This window comes from Corythoichthys intestinalis, chromosome 3 (assembly GCF_030265065.1).
Source record: "Corythoichthys intestinalis isolate RoL2023-P3 chromosome 3, ASM3026506v1, whole genome shotgun sequence".
In the NCBI taxonomy this organism is placed as follows: Eukaryota; Metazoa; Chordata; class Actinopteri; order Syngnathiformes; family Syngnathidae; genus Corythoichthys; species Corythoichthys intestinalis.
The window spans coordinates 50,017,042-50,041,432 of NC_080397.1; the positions used below are offsets into that span (position 1 = coordinate 50,017,042).

Genomic DNA, 24,391 nt, shown 5'->3' on the forward strand with positions numbered 1-24,391 from the left:
TTACTAAAATATTCGATAGCTGCAGCCCTAAATTAAAGTTTATTTCTCCATGTAAACGTAGCCAATGAGCCACTGTGCTGAGGACGAGTTCAATCACGTCACATTTTTTCAGTTGCCATGAGCGTAATGTGATAAAAAAGACAATCGATGAGATTCAATGTACATCGCATTTTATCGACCACATCAATTTGATTGATAGCACCAAAAATAAAAAGGAAAAAAAGCAATTAATAAACATTGGAAGCTTACTACACTCAGCGAATGAAACCAGGATATATTAGCTAGCTAGCTAGCTAGCTAACTCGAGTGAACGTACATTCGCTGCGCGCTTTTCGAGTACTGCGCAATTAAAAGACAAAGAAATAGAGAACGCGCCTATTTTAACAGTATTTAATCTGCGGGCAAGAAAACACGAGTCTTCGGTTATTACCAGGGCGTATGCGTCGACAAATATCAGGTATTTAGATGTACACATCAAACCTTTTCACGCTAGCTGTCAGCCACCAAAAGCTAATTTCGCCATCTTGCTAGAAAATCAGTTGACAAAAGGGGCCGGAGCTCAATCACACAACGTTACCTCATGGACTCTATCGCCGCATAAATACGTTTTATAGCGGTTTACGGTTGGTTATGTGATATTTACAGCATGAAATGTATCACTAAACAGAAAATAAGAAGAGTCATAAAAGCATACGTACCTAAACGTGCTGTGAGGCGCCTCGAAACCGCTCCTTCCTTCGCTACGGAAAAGAAAATACGCAGCTGTACGCCTGAGACGATTGGCCGAACGTGAGTCGAAAGGCTTAAAAAGACAACCTCTCATTGGCTCTTACTGCGATCAATCAAGATTAAACTCGCCCACCGGAAGTTTATGAGTTATCTAGTTCCTGCCGCTTAATTTGGTCAGTTTTAGCCTAGGCTGGTTTTGAGGTATGTTTTTTTAATTGGTTTAATTATGGCCAAACTATTGAAAGCGTATTAGGTTTTTTGTCAGTTTTACGTTTTGTTTTCTGAACGTAGTGTGGACTCGACGCATGTGGGTTAGAATCATTTGGCGTCGTATTGAGTGCTTTGTGTATATTATTTGTCACACTTATCATTCAATTCCTTGCTTATCTTCATCAAGGTTGCTTTCTGAATTGACATTTGGTCAAGAGGTATTGGTACACTCTGAGTTTGCCAATCAATATTAAAACCACATTTTGACAATTGACATATAACAACTCACTAATACAGTAGAGGATGAGTGCAGCATTCATGTCCATACTTTGGTACTGCAATTTGCTCATTCCAAACATGAATGCTGCAATCATCTTCTATTAGTGCAGTGTTTTTCAACCTTTTCTGAGTCACGGCAAGTTTTTACAGTGGAAAAAATCCTACGGCATACCACAAACCAAAAATGTTCCTAAATTGCTTTTTGTACAATCTATGTAATTATAAAATAATTTCTCAATATTCATATTAGGGCTGCAGCTATCGATTATTTTAGTAGGCGATTAATCGATGAACGAGTTGGTTCGAATAATCGAGTAATCGGATAAGGAACAAAAAAAATTAAAATACTTGAGCTGAGCCTCAAACGGTATGAAAAATTAATAAATAAAGATACAACAAGGTACAATTAAAGAACAATTGGCTAACTTACTTGGCTCGAACAACATTGCGGAATTATGGAGACAGCACTACTATGAGCTGTTTAACTGTATTAAGAGTGATATATACATACCGGATAATGTTGACCTCAGTGAGATTTTAGCGATAACTCCAGATGAAATCCACAAAGCTATTACTGATCTAGAAAACAATAAGGCTGGTTGTGCCGATTGTATTACAGCTGAGAATTTAAAACATGCCAGTCAGAAAATAATCCCTCTTCTTGCCTTGTGTTTTTACGGTTTGTTTAAGCATGGCATCTTACCTGACTCTATGATGGCAGTACAACTTGTGCCTATCTTAAAAGACAAGGCTGGTAAAATAAATAGTAAAGATAATTACAGACCTATTGCCCTGGCCAGTGTGCTCTCTAAAGTTCTAGAGTCAATCATACTGGGTAGAAGTGTTTCATTTATTTCGACAAGCGACAATCAGTTCGGGTTTAAAAGGAAACATGGAACCGACATGTGTATATTTGCTCTGAAGGAGCTATTATTCGAAAGCCTTCAACCGGATCAATCACAGCAAACTTTTTCTTATGTTGGCACAAAGAGGGGTGCCCAAATACATAATCTGTATTCTGGCCTTCTGGTATGCAAATCAACTTGTTCGCATAAAATGGGGTGGCTCGGTCTCTGCTTGCTTTAAAGTAGGTAATGGTGTGAGACAGAGAGGAATTCTCTCTCCATATTTGTTCAATGTTTTCATGGACGACTTATCCAGCCGACTCAATAAGTGTAATACGGGAGGTTGTTGTAGGAGACACTGTCATTAACCATCTTATGTATGCAGATGATGTGGTGGTGCTCTCCGCATGCAGTGCTGGCTTGCAGGAGTTACTCTCGATATGTTCTGAATTTGGTGATCATTTTGACATAAAATATAACGCAGAAAAAAGTAATATCATGATTGTCCGTTCTAAAGAAGATAGGGCGGCTATATTCCCTCAGTTCTTTCATGGCAAAACAGCTATGAATATTTGCAATGAAGCTCAATACCTCGACTACTTCATATCTGAAGACTTGTCGAATGACAGGGATATTCATCGTCAATGTTGTAAACTTTATGCACAGGCAAATATGCTTAAAAGAAGATTTTTTATGTGCTCCCCCACATTAAGACCTCACTGTTTAAGGGATACTGCACACCATTTTACACTGCTCACCTGTGGTCAAGGTACACAGCTAAATCCATGCAGAAGCTAAATGTAGCCTACAATGATGCCCTGAGGCTGTTACTGCGTGCGCCTAGATGGTACAGCGCCAGTCAGTTATTTGTTAGCTCTGGATTACCCACCTTTAAAGCGCTTTTAAGAAAATTGATGTATAGCTTCATGTGTCGGCTAAATGAGTCTGGAAATAATATTATAATGAATTTAACAGACCCTACAATGAGCTTTAGATTTCGTTCGAGGCTGTGGCGCCATTGGCACAAACGCCTGTTTGTTGTGCACTGATACCCAGCTCTTCCTTGTGTTGTTTTCTTTTTTCCTTTTGAGTCACTTTATTATTATGTCTCCGTATGTACGGTATTCTTTTCCTCTTAGTTGGTGTGTGTGTGCTATGGACCCACTGTGAGATTCCAGAATAAAGATCATATATATTACATAACAAAAGTCCGCTAGCGTAAATGCTTTAAAATGCTAACTTTTTTTTTTAACAATGTTTTTAACAAATGGTTCAGGCAATATACGTATAAACTAAATTACGAATGCATTAAAAAACATTAGCTCAAACAAAAACTTAGCTTACGTTGGTCTTAAAAGGGAGCAGCTGGATCCACCCAGTGTATCCACCCTAATCAATAAAACGAAGTGCAAACACTTTCAAAATAAACCATTACAATGCCACTTTAATTAAACAAATACTCAAAGCAACAAAATTTAATTCGAATATTTTTTTCTAATCGAATACTCGAGTTAATTGATTAATCCTTGCAGCACTAATTCATACTAACTCAGTGTGAAACATGAGGCTGTTTAGATGAACACAAAATCGATATCCTGTCAGGAATCCTCTTCAACAGCTCTCAGTCTCTCTCTGTTTTTGTTTTTTCAGTTAGACTTGAAAAGCTCAGAATGATCATACAGGGCGACTTTAGCAATGAGTTCAACTGCATCAGGGTCGAGCATCTCGCTGACAATGGCTTTGCAGTCAGGTAGTATTAAAGTCTCTGCCACAGTGTGGGGCTTTCTGGATTTAGCAATAATTTCAACAACAAGGTAACTGGCTTTGAGGGCTTTCTCAATGACCTTTGTAGTTTTCCTAAAAAAATTGCCTGTTTCTCTGTGTTTTCACAAAGGCGAACAAAATAGTCCATAGTTTGAAGCGACGCGTGTTTCCTTTGGAGATGACGTTTAAGCTTGCTTGGCACAAGAACTGTTCGGATTTCTAGCCATCAGACACCTTGGCGCCCTCTACAATGTGTTGAAATAAAACACAGGAGGAGGATTGATGTTCGTCACATATGGATAAGATGGAAAGGACACTTTTGTGTATATCGACACTTGACGAGTCTAATCAAATGATGTACAGTAGATGTGCTGGGGTCCACATTGTTGCCAACAGCAAGGTGGCTAATGGCTAGAAATCTGAGCAGTTCTTGAACGCGACACGAGCAATACCTCGCTCATCTGTAGATGACGAAGAACTTTCTACCTATTCCTTCCTTCCTATTGCAACCCCGCCCAACAAGGTAAAAAAAAATGTGACATTGAATAATTTCTTCCGGCACACCTGACGATCTCTCACGGCACACTAGTGTGCCACGGCACACCGGCTGAAAAACATTATATTAGTGAGTGAGATTAAGTTTTTATATGTCAAAATGTGGTCTTAATATTGACTGGCAAACTCAAGAGTGTATGGGGGACCAAAGCTGACAAAATAAATCAAGCAATAAAAGGTAAAATAAAAATGAATATGATTACACAAATAAGAAATACAAAAATTAAATATAAATACAAACATATGGAAATAAATAGCTAATTAAATAAAAGTAAAAATAAAAATGAATCTATTTACAAAAATGAATTAAAAATTATTTCCATATTTAAATTTGTATTTATTTTTAATTTTTGTATCTTATCTCTTATTTTGTATTTATAGTCGTTTATATTTTGTCTTTTATTCATTTATTGTTAATTATTTTTATTTTTAATTTTGGCAGCTTTGGTCCTCCATACCCAAGCACATGCAAGAGATTGAAAGGTTCCAGTTTTGCCATGTACAACCACCGTTAGTTTCTTTTCTTTCTTGCTTGTGTCACATAAATAATGTGAGTTTAATTGGCCCAATGATAGACTTCATCAAAGTAAGAGTACCGTAATAATGGCTTTGAATCTTTGTAGTAGGTCAGTGAGGATAGAAGGCACAGGATGGCTTCTCAGGCTATAGTCCAGGTGACCCAAGACTGGCTGCAGTCTTCTCTGCATGTCCGGGTACCTTTTGCCTGGCTGGAGGCCTGTGTGGAGTGGCTACAGGAAGAGGCAGGAGGTGCAGGCAGATTGTCACAGCAAAACATCAACCAACAGGTAGGTAGGAATGAAATGTCTTGCCAATTATAAAGCAATACTGTGGACTCGGGTGGGCAATATAGCCTCAAAATTATATCACAAAATATTAAGAAAATATGCAATGATGCTATTTTTTTGAAGATACGCGGATAAAATGCTGAAGAATATGCAATATTTGCGTTAAGACTATTTATTGCACTTGATATTTAAGAAACCCTTGTTTTACACAATTACACTGCAATGTAAATAGTGAAAACGTAGTGAGCTGGATAACGGGCAAATCTTAAAACGTAAACAAAAATTGGCCAAGTAGTGTTTAATCTCAGAGATCAAATGTGTATAACAGTTTAAAAATTGAACGTGAGGTTTTACATTTTAGTATCTAACAGCAAGGAACAACAATATGGTAAAGAAAGCTGCAGCAAGTGACATTTCTTCTTCTTCCCACCTCGAGAAACGGACACTGGGCAAAGAACCTCCCTCTCATAGACATTGAAAACAGACAATGTTTTTTTTTTTTTTTTTTTTTTTTTTTTTTTTGCAACGGAAGGGCTTTTTTTTTTTAATGTCTGATAATACAATATTTTATATTATTATTTTGTAACGATCACAGTAAAAATAAAAATCATTGCATTTCTAAATTCATACAGTATCACCACCAAAATGCACCAGCAATGGTATGACATGGCAGAGCCTTACTGCAGATATACAGTATCCGTACAGTTTTTCTCGTAAGACACATATACTAATTCTGTTATACTATATGTCAACACACTGTGATCGCTTACTCTTCTCTGCACATCATTTCATATACCTTCTTTTGAATTTGGTGATTCTCACTGCCAAAGACCATAATTGACTGAATGCGCATTGAATTTGATGACCACGTAAGGTTTAATCATGCTACACCAGTTTTTTTTTTTAATTATTATAATTTATACCATTCGTTGGCAGAAGTTCATAGATATTTCCTATGTAAGAAAAACAAATGTAGAAAAATTGATTTACCTACAGGAATTAATAGTAAAAAAAAAAAAAAAAAAAAAAAAAAAAACGTAAGCTCAGAAAACGGTTTTATAGAGTATTACATACATTACAACTCTTGGTAATTTTTTTTTTTCTTGTATTACCGTAAGTTTGGTAGAGCTAAACAGATTGGATGAACTTGCATTTAAGCAAGACATAAATGGGTAAAAAAAACTAAAGATAAGAATAGAAAACAATAAACAATGCTAGTTGGTCTTTTTCCAGATTAGACCGAATTTTATACAGATATATTCAGGCCTTCCTGTGTGAAATGTTCATGTTCTCCCCATAGATTTTGTTTTCCCAGCTATTAAAGCAACAATCATATAAACCAGGGCTCCCCAAAGTTTTTCCTGTGAGGGCCACATAACCCTTCCCTTCTCTGATAAGGGGCCGGGGTCAGTTTGTAACAGAAAAAGTGTGACGATTGCAGGAGTGCCTAAATGTAAAAATGTATTGTTTTTCAGAAAGCCACAATCAAATAACCCTTTCTGGATTCTTCACGGAACAAAAGAAAATATAATATAATATCATATCATATAATATCATACCTAGGGCTGCAGCTATCGATTATTTTAGTGGTCGATTAATCGGTGAACTAGTTAGTTCGAATAATCGAGTAATCGGATGAGGAACACGAAAATGTAAAATATCTGAGCTGAGCCTCAAACGATATAAAAATAAATAAATAAGGATCTGTGTACAACAAAAGAACAATCGGCTAAATTACTAGTACATAGCAAAGGTCTGTTAGCTTAAATGAGATAAAACGCTAACAAATGGTTCAGACACATATTCCCACAAAAAATGGCTAAATATACCTATACCTATAACTAAATTACGAATGCATTAAAAAAAAACACAGGCGCAAACAAAAACTTGGCTTATGTTGGTCTTAACATGGAGCAGCTGGATTCAGCCATGTTAAACGAGGCAGACTAGAAGGCAGTGTATCCACCCAAATCAATAAAACCGAATGCAAACACTTTAAAAAAAAACAAAAACAAAAAAAACATTACAACACCACTTTAATTAAACGAATACTCGAAGCAGCAAAATTTAATTCGAATCTTTTTTTCTAATCGAATACTCGAGTTAATCGATTAATCGTTGCAGCACTAATCATATCATATCATATCATATGATTAAAAAATAACAACACTATTAATTAGATAATAACCAAATAACCCCCTCTGGGGTCTTCACAGAAAAAAGGCAGGAAATAAATAACAATATTGGAAAAAAAAAAAAAAAAATTTTTTTTTTTTTTTTACAGCATTTTTTTTTTTTTTTTTTTTTTTGTTTTTGTTTTTTTTTGTTCAGAGGGCCGGACCAAATGTGGCTGCGGGCCGTGTTCGGCCCGCGGGCCGCAGTTTGGGAACCCCTGATATAGACAATATAATCAATCGTGTCAACTTGAGTTGTGATTTAGTTGTTGTTCGGTTAAGGTTTCAAGACAGAAATGGTAATACTGTATTCAGAATTTTGTTTACAAATGTCTTAGACTAAAAATAAAAACAAAAAATGAAAGCAAAAACCAATCTTTATTACCTTAGGTTTTTGACCAGTGGCTCTCGACTGACCTAAAAGACTTGGCCTACGCAGTTCTCCCTGAAGGAATTGCTCAAACCCACAGCACACAGCTCAATGGCACCTTCTGTGTACAGGTAAGATACCATCATGATTATTCATTTATGAAAGTACACATAACATCATAAGACCATGAAGAAAGAAAATTAGCCAGAGAAATCCTCTTCATTTTGTTCATTTTATTTCACTTAATTTATTTTCTGGGAAATATAGGATAACATGCATAATTACCGTAAGAGTGTCAGAGGAGCTCTGGACTGCACGTGAAGGAATTTTTGCAAAGAGGTTTTTAAATTGTTTAGCAGCATTTCTGTCAACTTTTTTGTATGTCAAAGGCCACATTTTCTAAACTGTATGTTTCACTTTATCATCATCTGTCATTTCATGTCACTTTGGCGTAAACCTGTGACGTAATAGTAATCCGGTTCATTCCCACAGTTTATTTGTAAAACCTATTGCCATAAATAAATCTCCTTTTCCTTTTGTAAATAAACATGGATAAAGGACTTAAAGCAATTTTGGCAGCCTTTTCTTCTAGGTGTTTATTTGCAATATTGTTTAAGTTAGTAGAATAACGTTGATGGAAATCCCACTAAGGGCAGTGACTTATAAAAATAAAGTTATGCATAGTGATATTTATCTGTTTTTCCAAATTAATGTGAGAAGTAACATAAGAATCACTATAGTAATAAGAAAGAAAATACAAATATTACATAAAATTTATTCATATTTGTTAATACAGAAGTGTGTGTCAAGCCACTCGTAGCTGTTTGCAATCATCAGTGACTGAGAAGTAGCTTTTGATTTTAAAAAGGTTGATGAACCCTGCCCTGGAGGATCCACTAAATTGTGATTTTATCTTTGTCCTGTATCACCTATTTGGTCACAGACATTGTCAGGTGTCACACCTTTGAGGGCAATAATGTATAACTTAGCAGGGAAAGTTAAAATTTATAATTGAAAAGGTTGTGCGCTGTACTAGAGCGTTCCATCTCTGTTGTAGGTTGACTCTTTACGGGACATCAGCCAGCCCGCGTACAGTCAACTGCAGCAGTTAAAGGGCACAGATTGCGCCAATGACAGTGTTTCGGCTACCACACAGAGCACCCAGAGGCCGTGGGAGAGCAGACCCACACGTATGCTCCTACTGCAGGTTCGTGGGCCATGCATGAGCTGGATGGCTTGTCTTCAAACTCGCAATTTACAGTAGCATGGCTTAAAGAACTCTGGTGTACTTAGTGACAAAGATGTACAGTATGTTTCGGTGTAATGATTTTTTTGACAAGCTGAACTACTCGGTCCTAATTGCCATGGTAACAGCAAAAAAACAATACATTACAATACAGACCATTGGATTGCATTAGGAACGTGTGGATATGGTTTAATGGGGTTTTAAAAATTATTCAAGAAATTATACACGAAACGAAAATGTAAATATATGTATATATTGTTGTCATTTTAAAGTGCCTGTGACACGAAAAAGCATGTTTATTTCATAATACACGCGCTATTTTATGCTCCTGAATGAAATGGACCGCTTGGATGTGTGTGGAAGCGATCGCTATATTTATTTAGTTTTTTGAATCCCGCGCCATGAAAATGAGTGACTTCCTGCAACAGTCTCTAGTTGGGAAAGAGGGCGCTGTGACGTGTACAGTGGAAGGAGTCCTCTTCACTATACAGCCGTACTGTTGTATGAGAAGGACTAAGGATTCAGCTGATTTTGCGGATTAATACGTATATTTATCGTATCACGCCAGCCAAACGGCTGCAGAAAAATCTTGCTGTAACAAGGGAGAGTCGTGTGCGCCTTTTTGGGGTTTCAAAAGGTTAGCATTCACCGGTGGGTATTGGCCAAAACAAGCCCTACTACTGTGGGACCATGGGACTTACAAGGAAGTGAGTAAATATCGTGTTTTGTATTATGTCAAATACTGGGATCATTTTAATATGTAGGTGGCTTGCATTTTGTGGCTGACATGCTCTTTGTCCCCTCGGCCGACGACCGGCGCCTTGTCGCACATCCCCCCGCCGGGAGAGCACTATACTCTGTTTATTCCCCTTTTCATGTGCCCGGTGTTTTGTCAAATTTTCCGACCGATCAGAAATTGCAACTTTGAGTTAAAAATAGCCGGGAATACAGCGATTACAAAGTAAACACTACAAACTTTCTTTAAATAAAGGACTACTTACATTTTATCATGGATGGGCATGCACCGTAAAAAGCTCTCCTTATATACATTAGCTGCACAAGTTAGCTGCACAACAACTGCAGCCGCCCTCCTCTCCCTGTTTACGACTTCACCGTGTAGTAAAGCATTATTTTGCCATATTCGTGTTGACCATTTGGCAGCTACACGCTTCTCCGACGTCGGCCGGTTTGTTCAGTGGTCATTGTCCAGCTGCTTCCCCGGCGAGCTCTCCTGTCTGTAGTAGCAGGGGAACGAGCTGTAAATTGCTCTCCGCTGGGCGGTTTGCTGATCGGCGAAGACAATCGACAACCCAGTCGTGATGTCAAATGATCCGGGCTAGTTATGTGTGATTTTCCGCTTCGAAGACTTTGAAACATCACTCGGTTCGGGTTAGCATGTCGGCTAGCTGTCACGCCTCTCGGTTTGCTTACATTCTACGAAGCCGGTGTAGGGAAATGACATAAGCCAGATTTAGGTGGCATAAAATATTGTTCAGGAGGTGCAACAGTAAAGGTGAAGTCGACAGTTTTGACCATTATGGAGTAATTTTGCCATGTCGCCTTTTGTTATTTCATATTCCATTCAGCACAAGACTAGGCACTCGAGCCCTATAATGGTAGGCGTGGCTAACCGGCAGATTAAAAGACTAATTTCTCGTCATCTGCGCTTTGCTAAATTGTTGTATATAGTCGAATCGTCTCAAAATATGATTCTAATTCACATAATAATCCTATTTAAGAGTTTTTTTTCCTCCTGTCGTACGCACTTTAAATGTTCTCACTGTAGAACCCCGTTTAAAAATAGAAAGTTTTTTTTTTTACCACGATTACAATTACTCCTTCAAGGGGTTTACTGTAGGAGAAGGGAGAAAGAGGAATATTTTCACTTGGAAGTAATGTTTTATTTCAATGTTGTTGCCTGTGTTTTGACTCCCTGACAAAAAAAGCTATAAAAAAAAAAAAAAAAAAAAAGACGACGTCGCAGTGCAGTCTTTCTTACTTCATTTTCATTAAGATTTCAGAAAAAGCTCACAGTGTAAGTGGGCTGATAAAATATTGGTAGCATTTACTACCCCTTTAATTAGATCCAGCAAATGCAGAGTTGATTTTTAGTTTGAGGAACTCTTTCTTCAATCAGTCTTTTCTTTCTATAATGGCAGGTTCTGTTAAAGAGCAATAGACGTAATCATGGGTGAGTTCAACATCGCTGAGATATCATCCGTGATAGAGTAAAACATTATTTTGGATGACAATATGTATAATGAAACCCGAACAATGTCCATATTCTTGTTTGCCTTTAATAGAGAAAAAAAAACATTAAAAAAAATTGTATTTACACATTTATTTATTATGAGGCTCATAATCGAGTGTGTATTCAACTATGACTACATGGCCATCATATTGCAGTAAATCTATAGGATAAAAGGCATGTTATGAGCAATAGATGTAATATAACAATTTTTTGTACAAATAGCCCATGGCCCAACCGTCAGGCAAACTCTAAAATTTAGTTTTCTGCTGATTAAACTGCTAACTGTATCTCAAATTGACATTGGTTAGCTACTGTATTAAGAGTTCGCTTGTCCAAAGAAAAGATTCCCCTTACTGACTAGTTTATATATTTAAAAAAACAAAACGGGCACAGTGATATTCCTTTCATTCAGCCATGCAATAGGGCGGCCCTAGACATTCCCACACCCATCCTCGTGAAAACAATGTAAAAGATGTAAAAACACGACTTGAGCGCTAAGTGATTTCAATGATTGACCATCATTATAATTATCTCTGTCGCAGGTGACAGATGGAGTCCAAAGCTTGGAGGCAATGGAGTATCAGCCGATACCTGCGCTAAGTACTGCTCTTAGGTGATGGGCTACAGGAATAGAACTGTTGCATATGACAAGAAAGACACAAATGGCAGTGAGTTTTTTTTTTACCTCCAGGCCTGGTGTGAAGCTGCGACTCCATGGGCAGATGATCTGCAGGCTTGGAATGCTTTTGCTGGGGCCGGGCAATGTAAACGTCCTGGGCGGGGAAGTAGAAGAGTTGGCTGAGCGCAACAACCAGGTTTGTGTTCTTGAATGTAGTAGTAGTTTTTCTTTTAGCAAGTGAGCAGATGGACGTGTGGTATTTTAGCCTTAAAGATCATATAAATGGATGGAAAATGTACGTTGTAAATGTGATACATCACAGAGGATTGTATTCTTAACAATATCGCCCAATTTAAGAGGATATAAAAATAACGGTAAGATGAAAAATACAGCTCCAAAATCATTAAAAATTAAGCCTACATTCTGATTGCAGGACTGTGTGCAGAACTGCAGCTGTCAGTCACATACTTGCCTCGCTGTACTGGGCTCCTTGGGAGCATTGCTCAGAGTAATGCAATACTGAAATAGGCTGTCTTTTTTGTAGCCAGATATCGCTGCATCACAGCTCACACAACTCTGGCACGGCCAGGCGGTTGTGTCATTTTACACGAAGCCCAAAAATCAGTAAATACATAAACACCAGATGAAGATGTGTATTTTGGCAGTGTTGTAACTTGTAGGCATAGGATAAAGAAGATGTTAGCAGTCTACTCTTTTTTAATTTTTTTTTTTTAAATGTTATATATATGTTATCAGTGCTCGCTGGTTTACAGATGTAAGACTTTTAAAGCAGGACGATTGTTGGCAATATTCGGCACGTTTTCGCTGAAAAAAATCAAGCTGCTTATCAATGTGATTGCGGTCTAATGTCTAGAAGTGGGACTCTTGGGGCACCTCACAATATGATTACGATTCAGAGGCTACGATTCAATTATAAATCGATTATTGATGCACAACCCCCCCCCCCCCCCCCTCCAGGTAAAGAACCAAAAATAGTACAAAAACCCTCTCTGGCTTAAATGAACTACTATTGCAGTTTCATGTTAACAGTTCAAAACAGTAAATAAAATACTCAAGTCCCCATTCTTTATCAGCAGCTGTAAACTACATTCAATTAATGTTGTGAATCAACCGTTAAAGTTGTTAAAATTTATCCCATTATTCCATAATTTACCTCCTGTCTAGTATGGAAATATGAAAGTTTTAAAACTGTTTCATCATTTAAAGACAGATTCAAGGCAAGATTTTGCCGATTTAGGAGTATTTTAAATAAGTTAGTTAGGTTCGCTCAGAAGGTTCGCTACAAGAGCTTTTCTGAGAAGTCGCCTGCTTTACGATGGCGGCTATTTATTAATGCCGACGAGTTGGTAATTTCGCATCTAGTTCTCTATACATGTGCTCACGCAGCTGAGTCTGTCATTCCGCATTTAGTTCTATATACATGTGATATCCACCGTAGCATTATGTGGGCGTAGTTTGTAGCAACGTGGGCGAAGTTTGTAGCGACTGGGTGTTGGTTGTTGCGGTTGTCGGCGTTTTTTTTTATTTTTATTTTTTTATCTAGCAGCATGAGTTATGGATGTTTGCTCTCGGTCTGTTCCTGATTGCGTCCCAAAGACCGCGATGACTGTGTTTTAGTTCTTATTTACTTAGCATATTTAAATAATCAGAATATAGATGTTTGTAAATCGTTCTCGAATCTTCAGCGTCCGAATCGCGAATAATTTGTGAATCGGAAATTTCACACTCCTTTACTAATGTCTTTAAGTGGCGTCATAAATGATTTGGCATCCTGCTGTCCGCTGCAAACATTTTTAGACACAGTAAACAGATTGGTCTTCCCTTGTCTACCACTGTAATAAAAGTCAAAACCAAATGCTACTTACGCTTCGTCATATTTCCTTCTCTGAGCTCTTCATATCTACAGTGCACTTTGCTATGTGCTCTTGTTTAGTTCAGAAATACTGCACACACACCATTAAGTGGATGTGTAATTACACTTTATTCTAGTACTGCAAAAAAGTATGTTCCCCGAGGTCATATGCCCCACTCCTGGCATCGCTCTGCGCCCCACTATTTGAGAAGTACTCATTTAAAGGGAATTACATATTGCAGTCTACTTCTATTTAGCTCAAATGGGACATTTACCACCCACCAACCGTTCAGCTCTTACATTATAATAAGCTTTTAACCTTTCCACCACAGTGGACTGCTATACAGAAGTTGACTCTTAAGACCTTTAACCCTTTATAGATCAAGGTTTCAAAAAAGGATCAAAAAATTATTATTAAAATTATTAAAAATGTTAGTGGGTTTTTTTGTGTGTTTTTTTTGTTAATATTTATAAATAAGACTAAATGAATTGGACATCTAGCGCCATCAATGGCAGCCATTGAGTCCAATGAGTGCCTTTATAGGGTTTTAAAAAAAATTGTGTGAGGACTGGACGCCAAAAATGTTATCCTGAAAGTCAAGTTTTTGTTCCACTAAAATAAGTTACGTATATAAAGATTTATATAAAGATCATTCTACTGAATGCAATTTTAGTTTGTTTTGCTAGACTGCATGTCTGGCATGACATACGGTACCCCAAACAAGTGATGACTGCACTTTTTCTGGCAGGGAAGGATTCTATGTCAGGCGCTGGGACTTCCTGAAGAGCAACTGGAAGAGCAAGTCAGGGAGGAAGTGCCACCATCAGATCAAGGTAGAGAATCTCCATGGCATTTTTTTCCCACAATTTGATTATATGCCACCAAAATATCTCTCACTTTCAAAACTGCTCAAGATGATGTCGCAAACCATAGAGAGCAGGATTTTGAGCTAGATGACCTTGAGCTGCTGGCAACTCTCGAGGCCCAGGAGGAGCAGGAAGTGGTAGAGGTTCCTCCAAGACCTGTTCAAGACAGTGGCTACAGGACACTCACTCAGTCCTCAGGAAACTCTAACGGCAGGAGTCTGAGCACCTCATCCACCAGGTGAGTGATTTTTCAGTCATATTTTCTTGCATAAAAGTCCTCAGTTTGGCCGTATTCGCCATTACTTTTTAGATTTAATTTTGCTTGTCACCATTTATCCCACTGGTTATCACCAAAGATGTCATACATTCAGCAAGAAATGGCCTCCTTCTAGACAAGGGAAATGGAGCATTGAGAAGTCCCTAATTGGGATAATATAGTAACACTTTAATTCCTCGTTGCATTTAGTATTTTTGGTCGTCCTCGCATTTTATAAAAAATCTGCACCCAAAACAAGTTTATTTTGCAATGTTTGGATGTAATCTGGCAAGGCATCTTGACTTTGCCATTTTTAACTAACAAGCACAGAGTGAATTTTAAAGAACCAATCACAGAAGCACAAATGTGATGTAACGGAATGCGTTGTCATCAATTTGTACTTCTCAGACAATAATGGCATGCAGTCACCATAACTGCCATTTTTATGTTGAAAATCTAAGAATACATGCTATATTGTCGTGTACAGTATTTGTTTTTGAAAAGAGGACAAACACTAAAAATATGTTCGAAAAATTCGCAGTTAGGTCTGCCTTTGTTCTCTCAATTAAATGATGTCCGTTTAAAAAGTCTCATAAAGCCACCCATGGAACAATATGGGAATCAACTTCCAGGTCTTGTGCTTTGATGATTTGACAAGTAATTCAACCAAAAGAAACGGAAGTCCTAGACAGATGGATGATGCTAAATAACCAATATTTATTCCGACACCACCTTATGTGGGTGACGCATAGGGTGAAATAATAAATTTGACAATTTGCCATGAAAAATAGGATTCTGGAGGCTGTTCTTCACTGCTTTCGTGCTGTGACTGCATGTGTTTAACATTGACACTTGTGGACGTGGTTTGTATTAAATGTAAACACAATGATACCAGTGAAAAGAAAAGAAATGTTAATTGGACCTTTAGTCTAAATAAAGATTTTAAATTACCGAATTTTTCTGATGAAAAGTCAGTTTTTTTTTTTTTTTTCCCATAGTTTGCCCATAGTTTCCATAGTTTTGCATAGTGTGCCATAATTTATATTTGGAATTGTTAAAAGGACAGTCTGACTAAAATGTAGTGTTTGTTCTACATTCTTTATTTTAATGTTAGTAACTTGTCTATTACATAGAACATTTGAAAGTCATTTGCAGTTTAACACAATTTAAAAAAAAAAAAAAATTAATTGTAAGTCACCATTGTTGTTTAGGTCGCAATGTGACTTAAGTGGTGCCTCAGGCTTTAGCTGCCATCTCTTGCGGTGAGCTCAACCATTCAGCCTTTTGTAGTTCACGCAAATACGCAGCGAAAATAATGAAGACTGGCCTAGACATACTGTACAGTGGGGAGAACAAGTATTTGATACACTGCCGATTTTTCTGGTTTTCCCACTTGCAAAGCATGTAGAGGTTTGTAATTTGTATCATAAGTTCTCTTCAACTGTGAGGGACGGAATCTAATACAAAAAAAACAGAAAATCACGTTGTATGATTTTTAAATAATAAATTTGCATTTAATTGCATGAAATAAGTATTTGATACATCACAAAAATCGAACTTAATATTTGGTACAGAAACCTTTGTTTGCTATTACAGATACCAAATGTTTCCTGTAGTCCTTGACAAGGTTTGCACACACTGCAACAGGGATTTTGGCCCACTCCTCCATGCAGATCTTCTCCAGAGCCTTCAGGTTTCAGGGCTGCTGCCGGGCAACACGGACTTTCAGCTCCCTCCATAGATTTTCTATCGGGTTCAGATCTGGTGACTGGCTAGGCCACTCCAGGACCTTAAGATGCTTCTTACGGAGCCACTCTTTAGTTGCTTTGGCTGTGTGCTTTGGGTCGTTGTCATGCTGGAAGACCCAGCCACGACCCATCTTCAGGGCTCTCACTGAAGGAAGGAGGTTGTCAGCCAAGATCTGGCGATACGTAGCTCCATCCACCCTCCCCACAATACGGTGCATTCGTCCTGTACCCTTGGCAGAGACGCAGCCCCAAAAAAATGATGTTTCCTCCTCCATGTTTCACGGTTGGGATGGTATTCTTGGGGTTGTACTCATCCCTCTTTTTCCTCCAAACACGACGAGCCAAGTTTAGACCAAAAAGTTCAATTTTGGTCTCATCCGACCACATGACCTTCTCCCATTGCTCCTCTGGATCATCCAGATGGTCAGTGGCAAACTTCAGACGTGTCTAGACATGCACTGGCTTCAGCAGCGGGACCTTGCGTGCGCTGTAGGATTTTAATCCATGACGGCGTAATGTGTTTCCCATGGTTTTCTTCGAGACTGTGGTTCCAGCTCTCTTCAGGTCATTGACCAGGTCCTGCCGTTTAGTTCTGGGCTCATCCCTCACCTTCCTCATGATCAGTGATGCCCCACGATGTAAGATCTTGCATGGAGCCCCAGAACGAGGCAGATTGACTGTCAACTTGAACTTCTTCCATTTTCTAATAATTGCTCCAACAGATGTTACTTTCTCACCAAGCTGCTTGCTTATTTTCCTGTAGCCCATCCCAGCCTTGTGCAGGTCTAATATTTTATCTTACACAGCTCTTTGGTCTTGGCCATTGTGGAGAGGTTGGAGTTTGTTTGTTTGAGCATGTGAACAGGTGTCTTTTAAACAGGTAACAAGTTCAAACGGGTGCAGTTACTTCCGGTAATGAGTGGAGAACAGGAGGGGTTCTTAAAAAAGAACTAAGAGCCAAAATATTTACGAGTTGGTAATGTATCAAATACTTATTTCATGCAGTTAAATACAAATTTATTATTTAAAAATTATACAATATGATTTTCTGGATTGTTTTTCATTAGATTGCGTCCCTCACAGTTGAAGAGAACTTATGATACAAATTACAGACCTCTACATGGCTTGCAAGTGGGAAAACCAGCAAAATTGGCAGTGTATCAAATACTTGTATATGAACAGATGAATCTTTTGTTGGTCACGTTGATGGTATGTCTATGGTAAATGTTCACTAATGTCAACGCAGACTTAGAAGAGCACTTTATTTCTGTCGCTGTCAATGGTAGTCTTTTTTTATTTTTTTCAATTAAATTTTCAATACATGCTTGCTGTCGTTGGGAACCAGACACCAGTGACCTCTTTCATAAACTCAAAGAAATGGTAGGCCTCAAAATAATTCAGGCCAAAGTAGTGTGATGTGAGCACACTGGAACCGTGCAACCACATCCTTCCACTATTTCCTCAAATTTTTGTCTTTCGAAAACGCTGCAGGCTTACCTCGCCCCTTTCGCTCTTGACTGAAAAGTGCATATAAGAGCTGCGCTTTGTGGTATTGTCAGACGAATTTGACGACGACAAAGAGCATCAATCCAAGTCCTTGCCCAAAAATGCACTCTTCACCCAAAAACATGGTGGCCACTTTGCATCAACAAAAACAATTTTTATCACTAGACTATATGTTTATAGAATTATAACATCATATTTTGATAGCATATCTTGCCAGTTCATTGTTTCTGCCTTATGTAACATTAGCTGCTTGTGTTAAGTTACTATACAGTACACCTAAACCACCTCTTGATGTCTAATTTAATTGTAGTAACTGTTGTGACTGTTTTTACTGGTCATTTCCGCAGACAATTGTTGATGGGTAATTTGTTATAGCACTGTTATTGATAGTAGTGTTGTTGAGCTGTTTTGTAGAGTTTTGTGGTGTATGAGACACAAGACGGCCAGTAAAAGTAATATCCTGTTTCTCAATCAGAGGTGGGTAGAGTAGGCGAATATTATACTCAAGTAAGATTAGGGATACTTCAAAATAACATTTCTCAAGTAAAAGTAGTCATCCAAAAAATGTCAAGTACAAGTGAGAAAGTATTTGGTCAGGAAAAACTCAAGTGATAAGTAACATTGTGAATAACTGCTTATGATGTTGATTTAAGAAAAAAAAAAAACATTTTTTTTCTCAGCGCAGGTATCTATATGAAATGTTATCATTATATTCTACTATAACCTATTCCATAACCACATTGAGCCAAAGAAAAACAAAAAAGGGGCTATATAGAAAAAAATCAACAGAAGTGAAGCATCGTTTGTCCAAAGAGCATGAGTGCCCTCTAGTGGAGAAAATAGTTCCAAGTTTGAATAGTGAATTGTTTGTTCATAGTTTCTATTATGAAATTAAAAGGATTGTATCTCTAGTTTTCCATGGTCAATCGGTGCCAAATAAAAACTGAGAAGTTAAAATCCGCATTTCAAGTCATGTTGGGGGCATCGCTCTGTGTCAAATACTTAATTTTTTACAGCGCTTTAAAGATGCCATGTGATTGAACAGGCCAGAATGATCATAGAACGGCATGCTTGAGTCTGATTGGTTTTATGGAGTCGTGTGATTATTGTTGCAACGTCTCATTGGTGAAATTGTTAGAGCCACTGTTGGCATTATCCCTGGCAAAAAAATTAAATTTCAATGATTTAATAAAATTATTATTAATTAATAATAATTAATAATTAATTAATTAATAATTATTATATGATTGAATAAAAATGTCGAATGAAGAGGAAAAAATTTAACGACTACTGTAGCCCAAAGTATGGAGTATAAGGAGCTTTTCTTCTTCACAAATATACTCAAGTAAAAGTAAAAAGTATGGCTTAGTAAAACTACTCTTGGTAGTACATTTTTCTCAAAAAGTTACTCAAGTAAATGTAACAGAATAAATAATGCATTACTACCCACCTCTGGTCTCTATACACCTTGTCTAAAACACCACAACATTTCAAATTGCCTTTCAAGATGAAATATCTGTTCTTGGCAGTGAATGTTATTCGATTTCCCCATAAAAATGTCATTTGCTCCAGTGTGCCTTATAGAGGCGTGCGAAATTTCCGATTCTTAGATTATTCGCGATTCGGCCGTGGAAGATTCGAGAACGATTCGCAAGCATCCAAATTCCGATTATTGAATTATACCAGGTAAAACGGAAGTAAAACACAGTCAGCGCGGTCTTTGGGACGCAATGAGGAACTGACCGAGAGTAAATATCATGTTCAACTCATGCCGCTAGATAAAAAAAAAAAATCATACCTGACTGCGGCCGACAGCCGCTACAAACAACGCCCAGTTGATAGTTGCTACAAACATACGGCTGCAGTAGATATCATATATATGTAGAACTAGATGCAAAATGACAGACGGCGGCGGTGTTAGAACATGTATTATTGAACCAAGATGCGAAATGACACTTTCCGGCATTAGTAAACAGCCGCCATCTAAAAGCAGTACTAAAGCAGTGACTTCTCTAGAAGGCTCTGTTGTAGCGAACTTAATTAACTTTTTATCTAAAATACTCCTAAATCGGCAGAATCTTGTCTCAAATATATCTTTAAATGATGAAACTGTTTTAAAACTTTGACAAAAGTAGACAGAAGGGAAATTATGGAATAACGGGAGCAATTTTAACAACTAACAGTTGGTTCACAACAGCTGATACAGAATAGGGACTGGAGTATTTTATTTACTGTTATTTTTGTATATTTGTTTACTGTTATATGCTAACTTGATACTGAAATAGTAGCTTGGTTTAGCCTGAGACGATTTTTGAACAATTTTGGAACTAACGTACAAAACATTGGGGAAAAAAAAAAAAAAGGAGGGGGGTGCATCAATAATCGTTTTATAATCAAATTGGAGCCTCTGAATCGTAATCGAATCGTTAGGTGCCCAAAGATTCCCAGCTCTAGTGCCTTATATATGTTTTTCTTCACTATGCATTTTTTGGCTTATGCCACTTACAGTGCTGACCAAAAGTATAGACCCTACCCACCGACGTCACAAAATCACGTGATCGCTGTATTGTTCCGCCCCATTGTCCGTCATTTTGTGTCTGTATTATCAATGGTCTCAATTGATCGAGCAATTTATAATGCATTTCATGGAAGACCCGGTGCTTTCGGATGCCGTAAACTCACTGGATGCGTTGCATAAAAGGCGTTATGTGGAAAAGCTTCAGTTTATCCATTCGCCAGATCCATATTTGATGCCTAAATCGATGTTTTTCGACCCGCTGTCTTTGCCTGACATCTGCTAGCTACCCTGATATTTACAACTATCTTGTCCACACAAAATCAGCCTATTCTCACAAAAGTTTGAAAAACTTTAAGAGCTTGGAGGCTTATAAATAATTCGTTGCTGGTTGGGTGAAACAGGTCTTCGTCCACGAAAATTCGGCAGGAATCTATCTTGTGCTTGGAAAGGTGAGTTACGAAATTTTCAATTCAAAATCTTGTGTTCTTGCTAACATCCGCTGTCAAGTCTGATGTATTTCATGTCATTTGTCAATGGAGCTAGGGCTTTTAATGTTTATATGGTTTAGCGATAGCACTCTCACTACATACATACGTGTATGTTGTCGGCGATTAGCCTAGCAATGATCTTAATTGTGGTTGTCAGCCCAAAACCCTCTAAATATATATTAAATGCATCTTACCAGATATAAAATGACTACTACATAATCTGTGGTAATCGTTTGGAGCCCAGTTTTCTCGTCGAATTGCAGCAGCCCATCTCGCTCTCCTCACCGGGTCTCTCGGAATCCGGTAGAACTTCAAGTCTCTCCGTCTATCTTCTCTGTTATTGCAACCGACCGCCACACACGCCTTCACCATTTTGATTATTAATTTTAACGAGCAGAAAAACATGCTGTAAATAGGAGGAATGTACGTAGCCGTAACAGGTAAACACGATGTGTTGACGGACAATTGGGCGGCACCAGGTAGGAGGGCGGAGTTGTGACGTCACGTGGGTAGGGTCTATTGGCACCCCTGCAATTCTGTCAGATAATGCTCAGTTTCTTCCAGAAAATGATTGCGATAACAAATGCTTTGGTAGTAATATCTTCATTTATTGTGCTTGCAGTGAAAAAACACAAAAGAGAATGAAAAAAAAGTTAAATCATTATCATTTTACGCAAAACTCCAAAAATGGGCCAGACAAAAGTATTGGTACCCTCGGCCTAATACTTGGTAACTCAACCTTTAGACAAAATAACCTTTAGACAAAATAACTGCGAACAACCTCTTCCGGTATCAATCAATGAGTCTCTTACAATGCTCTACTGGAATTCTAGACCATTCTTCTTGAATTGAATTGAACTGAATTGAATTCTTCGGCCAACTGCTCCAGGTCTCTGAGATCTGAAGAGGGGTCCTCTCCAGTCTTCCATCTCCACAGGTGTTCTATGGGATTCAGGTCTGGACTCATTGCTGGCCACTTAAGAAGTCTCCAGTGCTTTCTCTCAAACCATTTTCTAGTGCTTTTTGAAGTGTGTTTTGGGTCATTGTCCTGATGGAAGACCCATGACCTCTGAGCGAGACCCAGTTTTCTCACACTGGGCCCTACATTATGCTGCAAAAAGTTCTACTTTTGTCTCATCTGACCAGAGAACATTGTTCCAAAACATTTTTGGCTTTCTCAAGTACGTTTTGGCAAACTCCAGCCTGGCCTTGTTATGTCTCTGGGTCAGAAGTGGGGTCTTCCTGAGTATCCTACCGTACAGTCCCTTTTAATTCAGATGCCGATGGATAGTACAGGTTGACACTGTTGTACTCTCTGACTGCCGGACAGCTTGAACTTGTTTGGATGTTAGTCGAGGTTCTTTCTCCACCATCCGCACAATCTTTCGTTGAAATCTCTTGTTAGTTTTTCTATTCCGTCCACATCTAGGGAGTTAAGCCACAGTGCCATGGGCTTTACACTTATTGATGACACTGCGCACAGTAGACACAGGAACATTCAGTGATTTGGAGATGGATTTGTAGCCTTGAGATTGCCCATGCTTCCTCACAATTTTGCTTCTCAAGTCTTCAGACAGTTCTTTGGTATTGTTTCTTTTGTCCATGCTTAATGTGGTACACACAAGGACAATGGACAGAGGTTGAGTCAACTTTAATCCATTTTAACTGGCTGCAAGTGTTATTTAGTTATTGCCACCACCTGTTATGTGCCACAGGTAAGTAACAGGTGCTGTTAATTACAAAAATTAGAGAAACATCACATGATTTTTCAAAGGGTGCCAATACTTTTGACCGGCCAATTTTTGGAGTTTTGTGTAAAATGATTTTTTTATCTCATTCTCTTTCACGTTTGTTCACTGCAAGCTAAATAAATGAAGATATTACTACCAAAGCATTTGTAATTGCAATCATTTTCTGTGAGAAATTGAGCATTATTTGACAGAATTGCAGGGGTGACAATACTTTTGGCCGGCACTGTATACTCTTTAACGACTTATTTGAAAAATATGGCAATTTATGATCCTGTCTTCTAGAAGTGAAACCTCTATACACACCGTTGTGAGCGGATTGAATTCATACCCAAGTGGTCACCGTGGTAATGAGGAAGAGCAGTCCGACGTCATCGAAATTTCCCAGCAGGGCCCGGATGTCGACAATGACTTTCCTGACGAGGATTTTTTCAACGTAGCGTTGGAAGTGGAGGACGTCGCGGACTTCCAAGGAGGCACCACCATTCAGAACTCATTTTCCTCCGCTCCTCTTCGTGAATCTTCCACAGAGCAAAATGGATTTGACGTGGAAGATATGGATTTTTCATCCGCAGGCATTGAATCTTATGGAGAGAGGACACATAGTGCAGAGTCCAACCAATTAATTAGAAAGGAAATGGCTGGGAAAGAAAATGCCTTTCACGGGGAGAGTCATGCCTTAAGCACTTCAAGAGCAAAAGTGGACCCACTGTGTGACATTAATCTAACCTCACCCCCATTTACATACCTGTGTTTGCTAGATAAAATTTATACGCCCACATGCATAACTATCAAAGCCTTCATTGTCACCCTCTTGGGTAAACTAAGCACCAGTGACGGCTTGTGGCAAATCTGCGCCACATTGTCGGACGGGAGCGGCTACCTGGACGCCAAACTGTCCGACCGGGTGCTGACAGACCTGCTGGGCTTCACTGTTGCTGTGAAGGGTGAAATGAGACGTGACCCGGCCCGTAGGTCCCAGCTGGATGCCAGCATGAGGCGATGTCAAGAGGAGTTGGTGGACATGTGCTGCCTCATGACTGTGGAGGTGGGGATTATGAACGCGGGAGCTGTGGTGACCCAGGCCAAGCCGGTCTCTGAGGGGGTCCACAGCGAGCTGGAGCGGAGAGTGCGAGACAGGAAATGAGAACCGTAGTAATGTGGTTAATGACAACGTGGACATTTACTGTTCGCAGAGTTCTTTATATAAGATGTGTGTGTTTTCTTATTTTTATTATTAATATGAAATGACTGCGATCAACACGCCCTTCTGTTTCCAATCTGGAAGAGACAAGGTGTGAATCCGTGTCGAAATGAATCCCATCTGCTGCATGTGAATATAACATACTGCCATTAGAGGAGGATTTCATTCATTTATTCAAGGAACAATTTCTCTGCATGCAATGTCCTTCATTATACCGTTTGCATTAAAACATCTAATTTCTACTAAATGCTGAACTGTAGGCATAATTTTGAACTCTAATGAGAAGACTGCAGAAAAGGACCCATGTTTAAATTCAAATTTCCGTAATGAATTGC

At 38.5% G+C, this 24,391-nt stretch overlaps 2 protein-coding genes across 8 annotated transcripts in view; one reads left to right on the forward strand and one right to left on the reverse strand.

Annotated features, from left to right (window-relative positions):
- Positions 1-787, reverse strand: part of hnrnpk (heterogeneous nuclear ribonucleoprotein K) — a 28,734-nt gene extending 27,947 nt beyond the window's left edge. For 3 of the 4 annotated variants that reach the window (XM_057831680.1, XM_057831677.1, XM_057831678.1), the window contains exon 1: positions 699-787. The gene's annotated coding sequence lies outside the window, so the exon portion shown is untranslated. The remainder of the gene's footprint in view (positions 1-698) is intronic. The other variant, XM_057831679.1, reaches the window with a different exon arrangement.
- rmi1 (RMI1, RecQ mediated genome instability 1, homolog (S. cerevisiae)) lies at positions 309-24,391 on the forward strand. 4 transcript variants are annotated; one of them, XM_057831674.1, is made up of 9 exons: positions 309-457; positions 5,006-5,188; positions 7,753-7,863; positions 8,790-8,939; positions 11,772-11,842; positions 11,921-12,044; positions 14,471-14,555; positions 14,637-14,826; positions 23,138-24,391. In XM_057831674.1, the coding sequence occupies exons 2-9, from the start codon at positions 5,033-5,035 to the stop codon at positions 23,997-23,999; spliced, it is 1,749 nt and encodes a 582-aa protein (XP_057687657.1). In that variant the 5' UTR covers positions 309-457; positions 5,006-5,032; the 3' UTR covers positions 24,000-24,391. The 4 variants fall into 4 exon arrangements, with proteins under 4 accessions (XP_057687657.1, XP_057687655.1, XP_057687656.1 ...); XM_057831672.1 differs by lacking the exon at positions 309-457 and adding an exon at positions 822-930 and having other exon boundaries at positions 23,138-24,390; XM_057831673.1 differs by lacking the exon at positions 309-457 and adding an exon at positions 837-930 and having other exon boundaries at positions 5,009-5,188.

Excerpts from the sequence above, each read along its gene's own strand:
- rmi1 (XM_057831674.1), top strand. The coding sequence starts at position 5,033 with ATGGCTTCTCAGGCTATAGTCCAGGTGACCCAAGACTGGCTGCAGTCT. Across the intron at positions 7,864-8,789 it reads ATGGCACCTTCTGTGTACAG|GTTGACTCTTTACGGGACAT; the intron begins GTAAGATACCAT and ends TCTCTGTTGTAG. Across the intron at positions 14,827-23,137 it reads CTGAGCACCTCATCCACCAG|AAGTGAAACCTCTATACACA; the intron begins GTGAGTGATTTT and ends CCTGTCTTCTAG.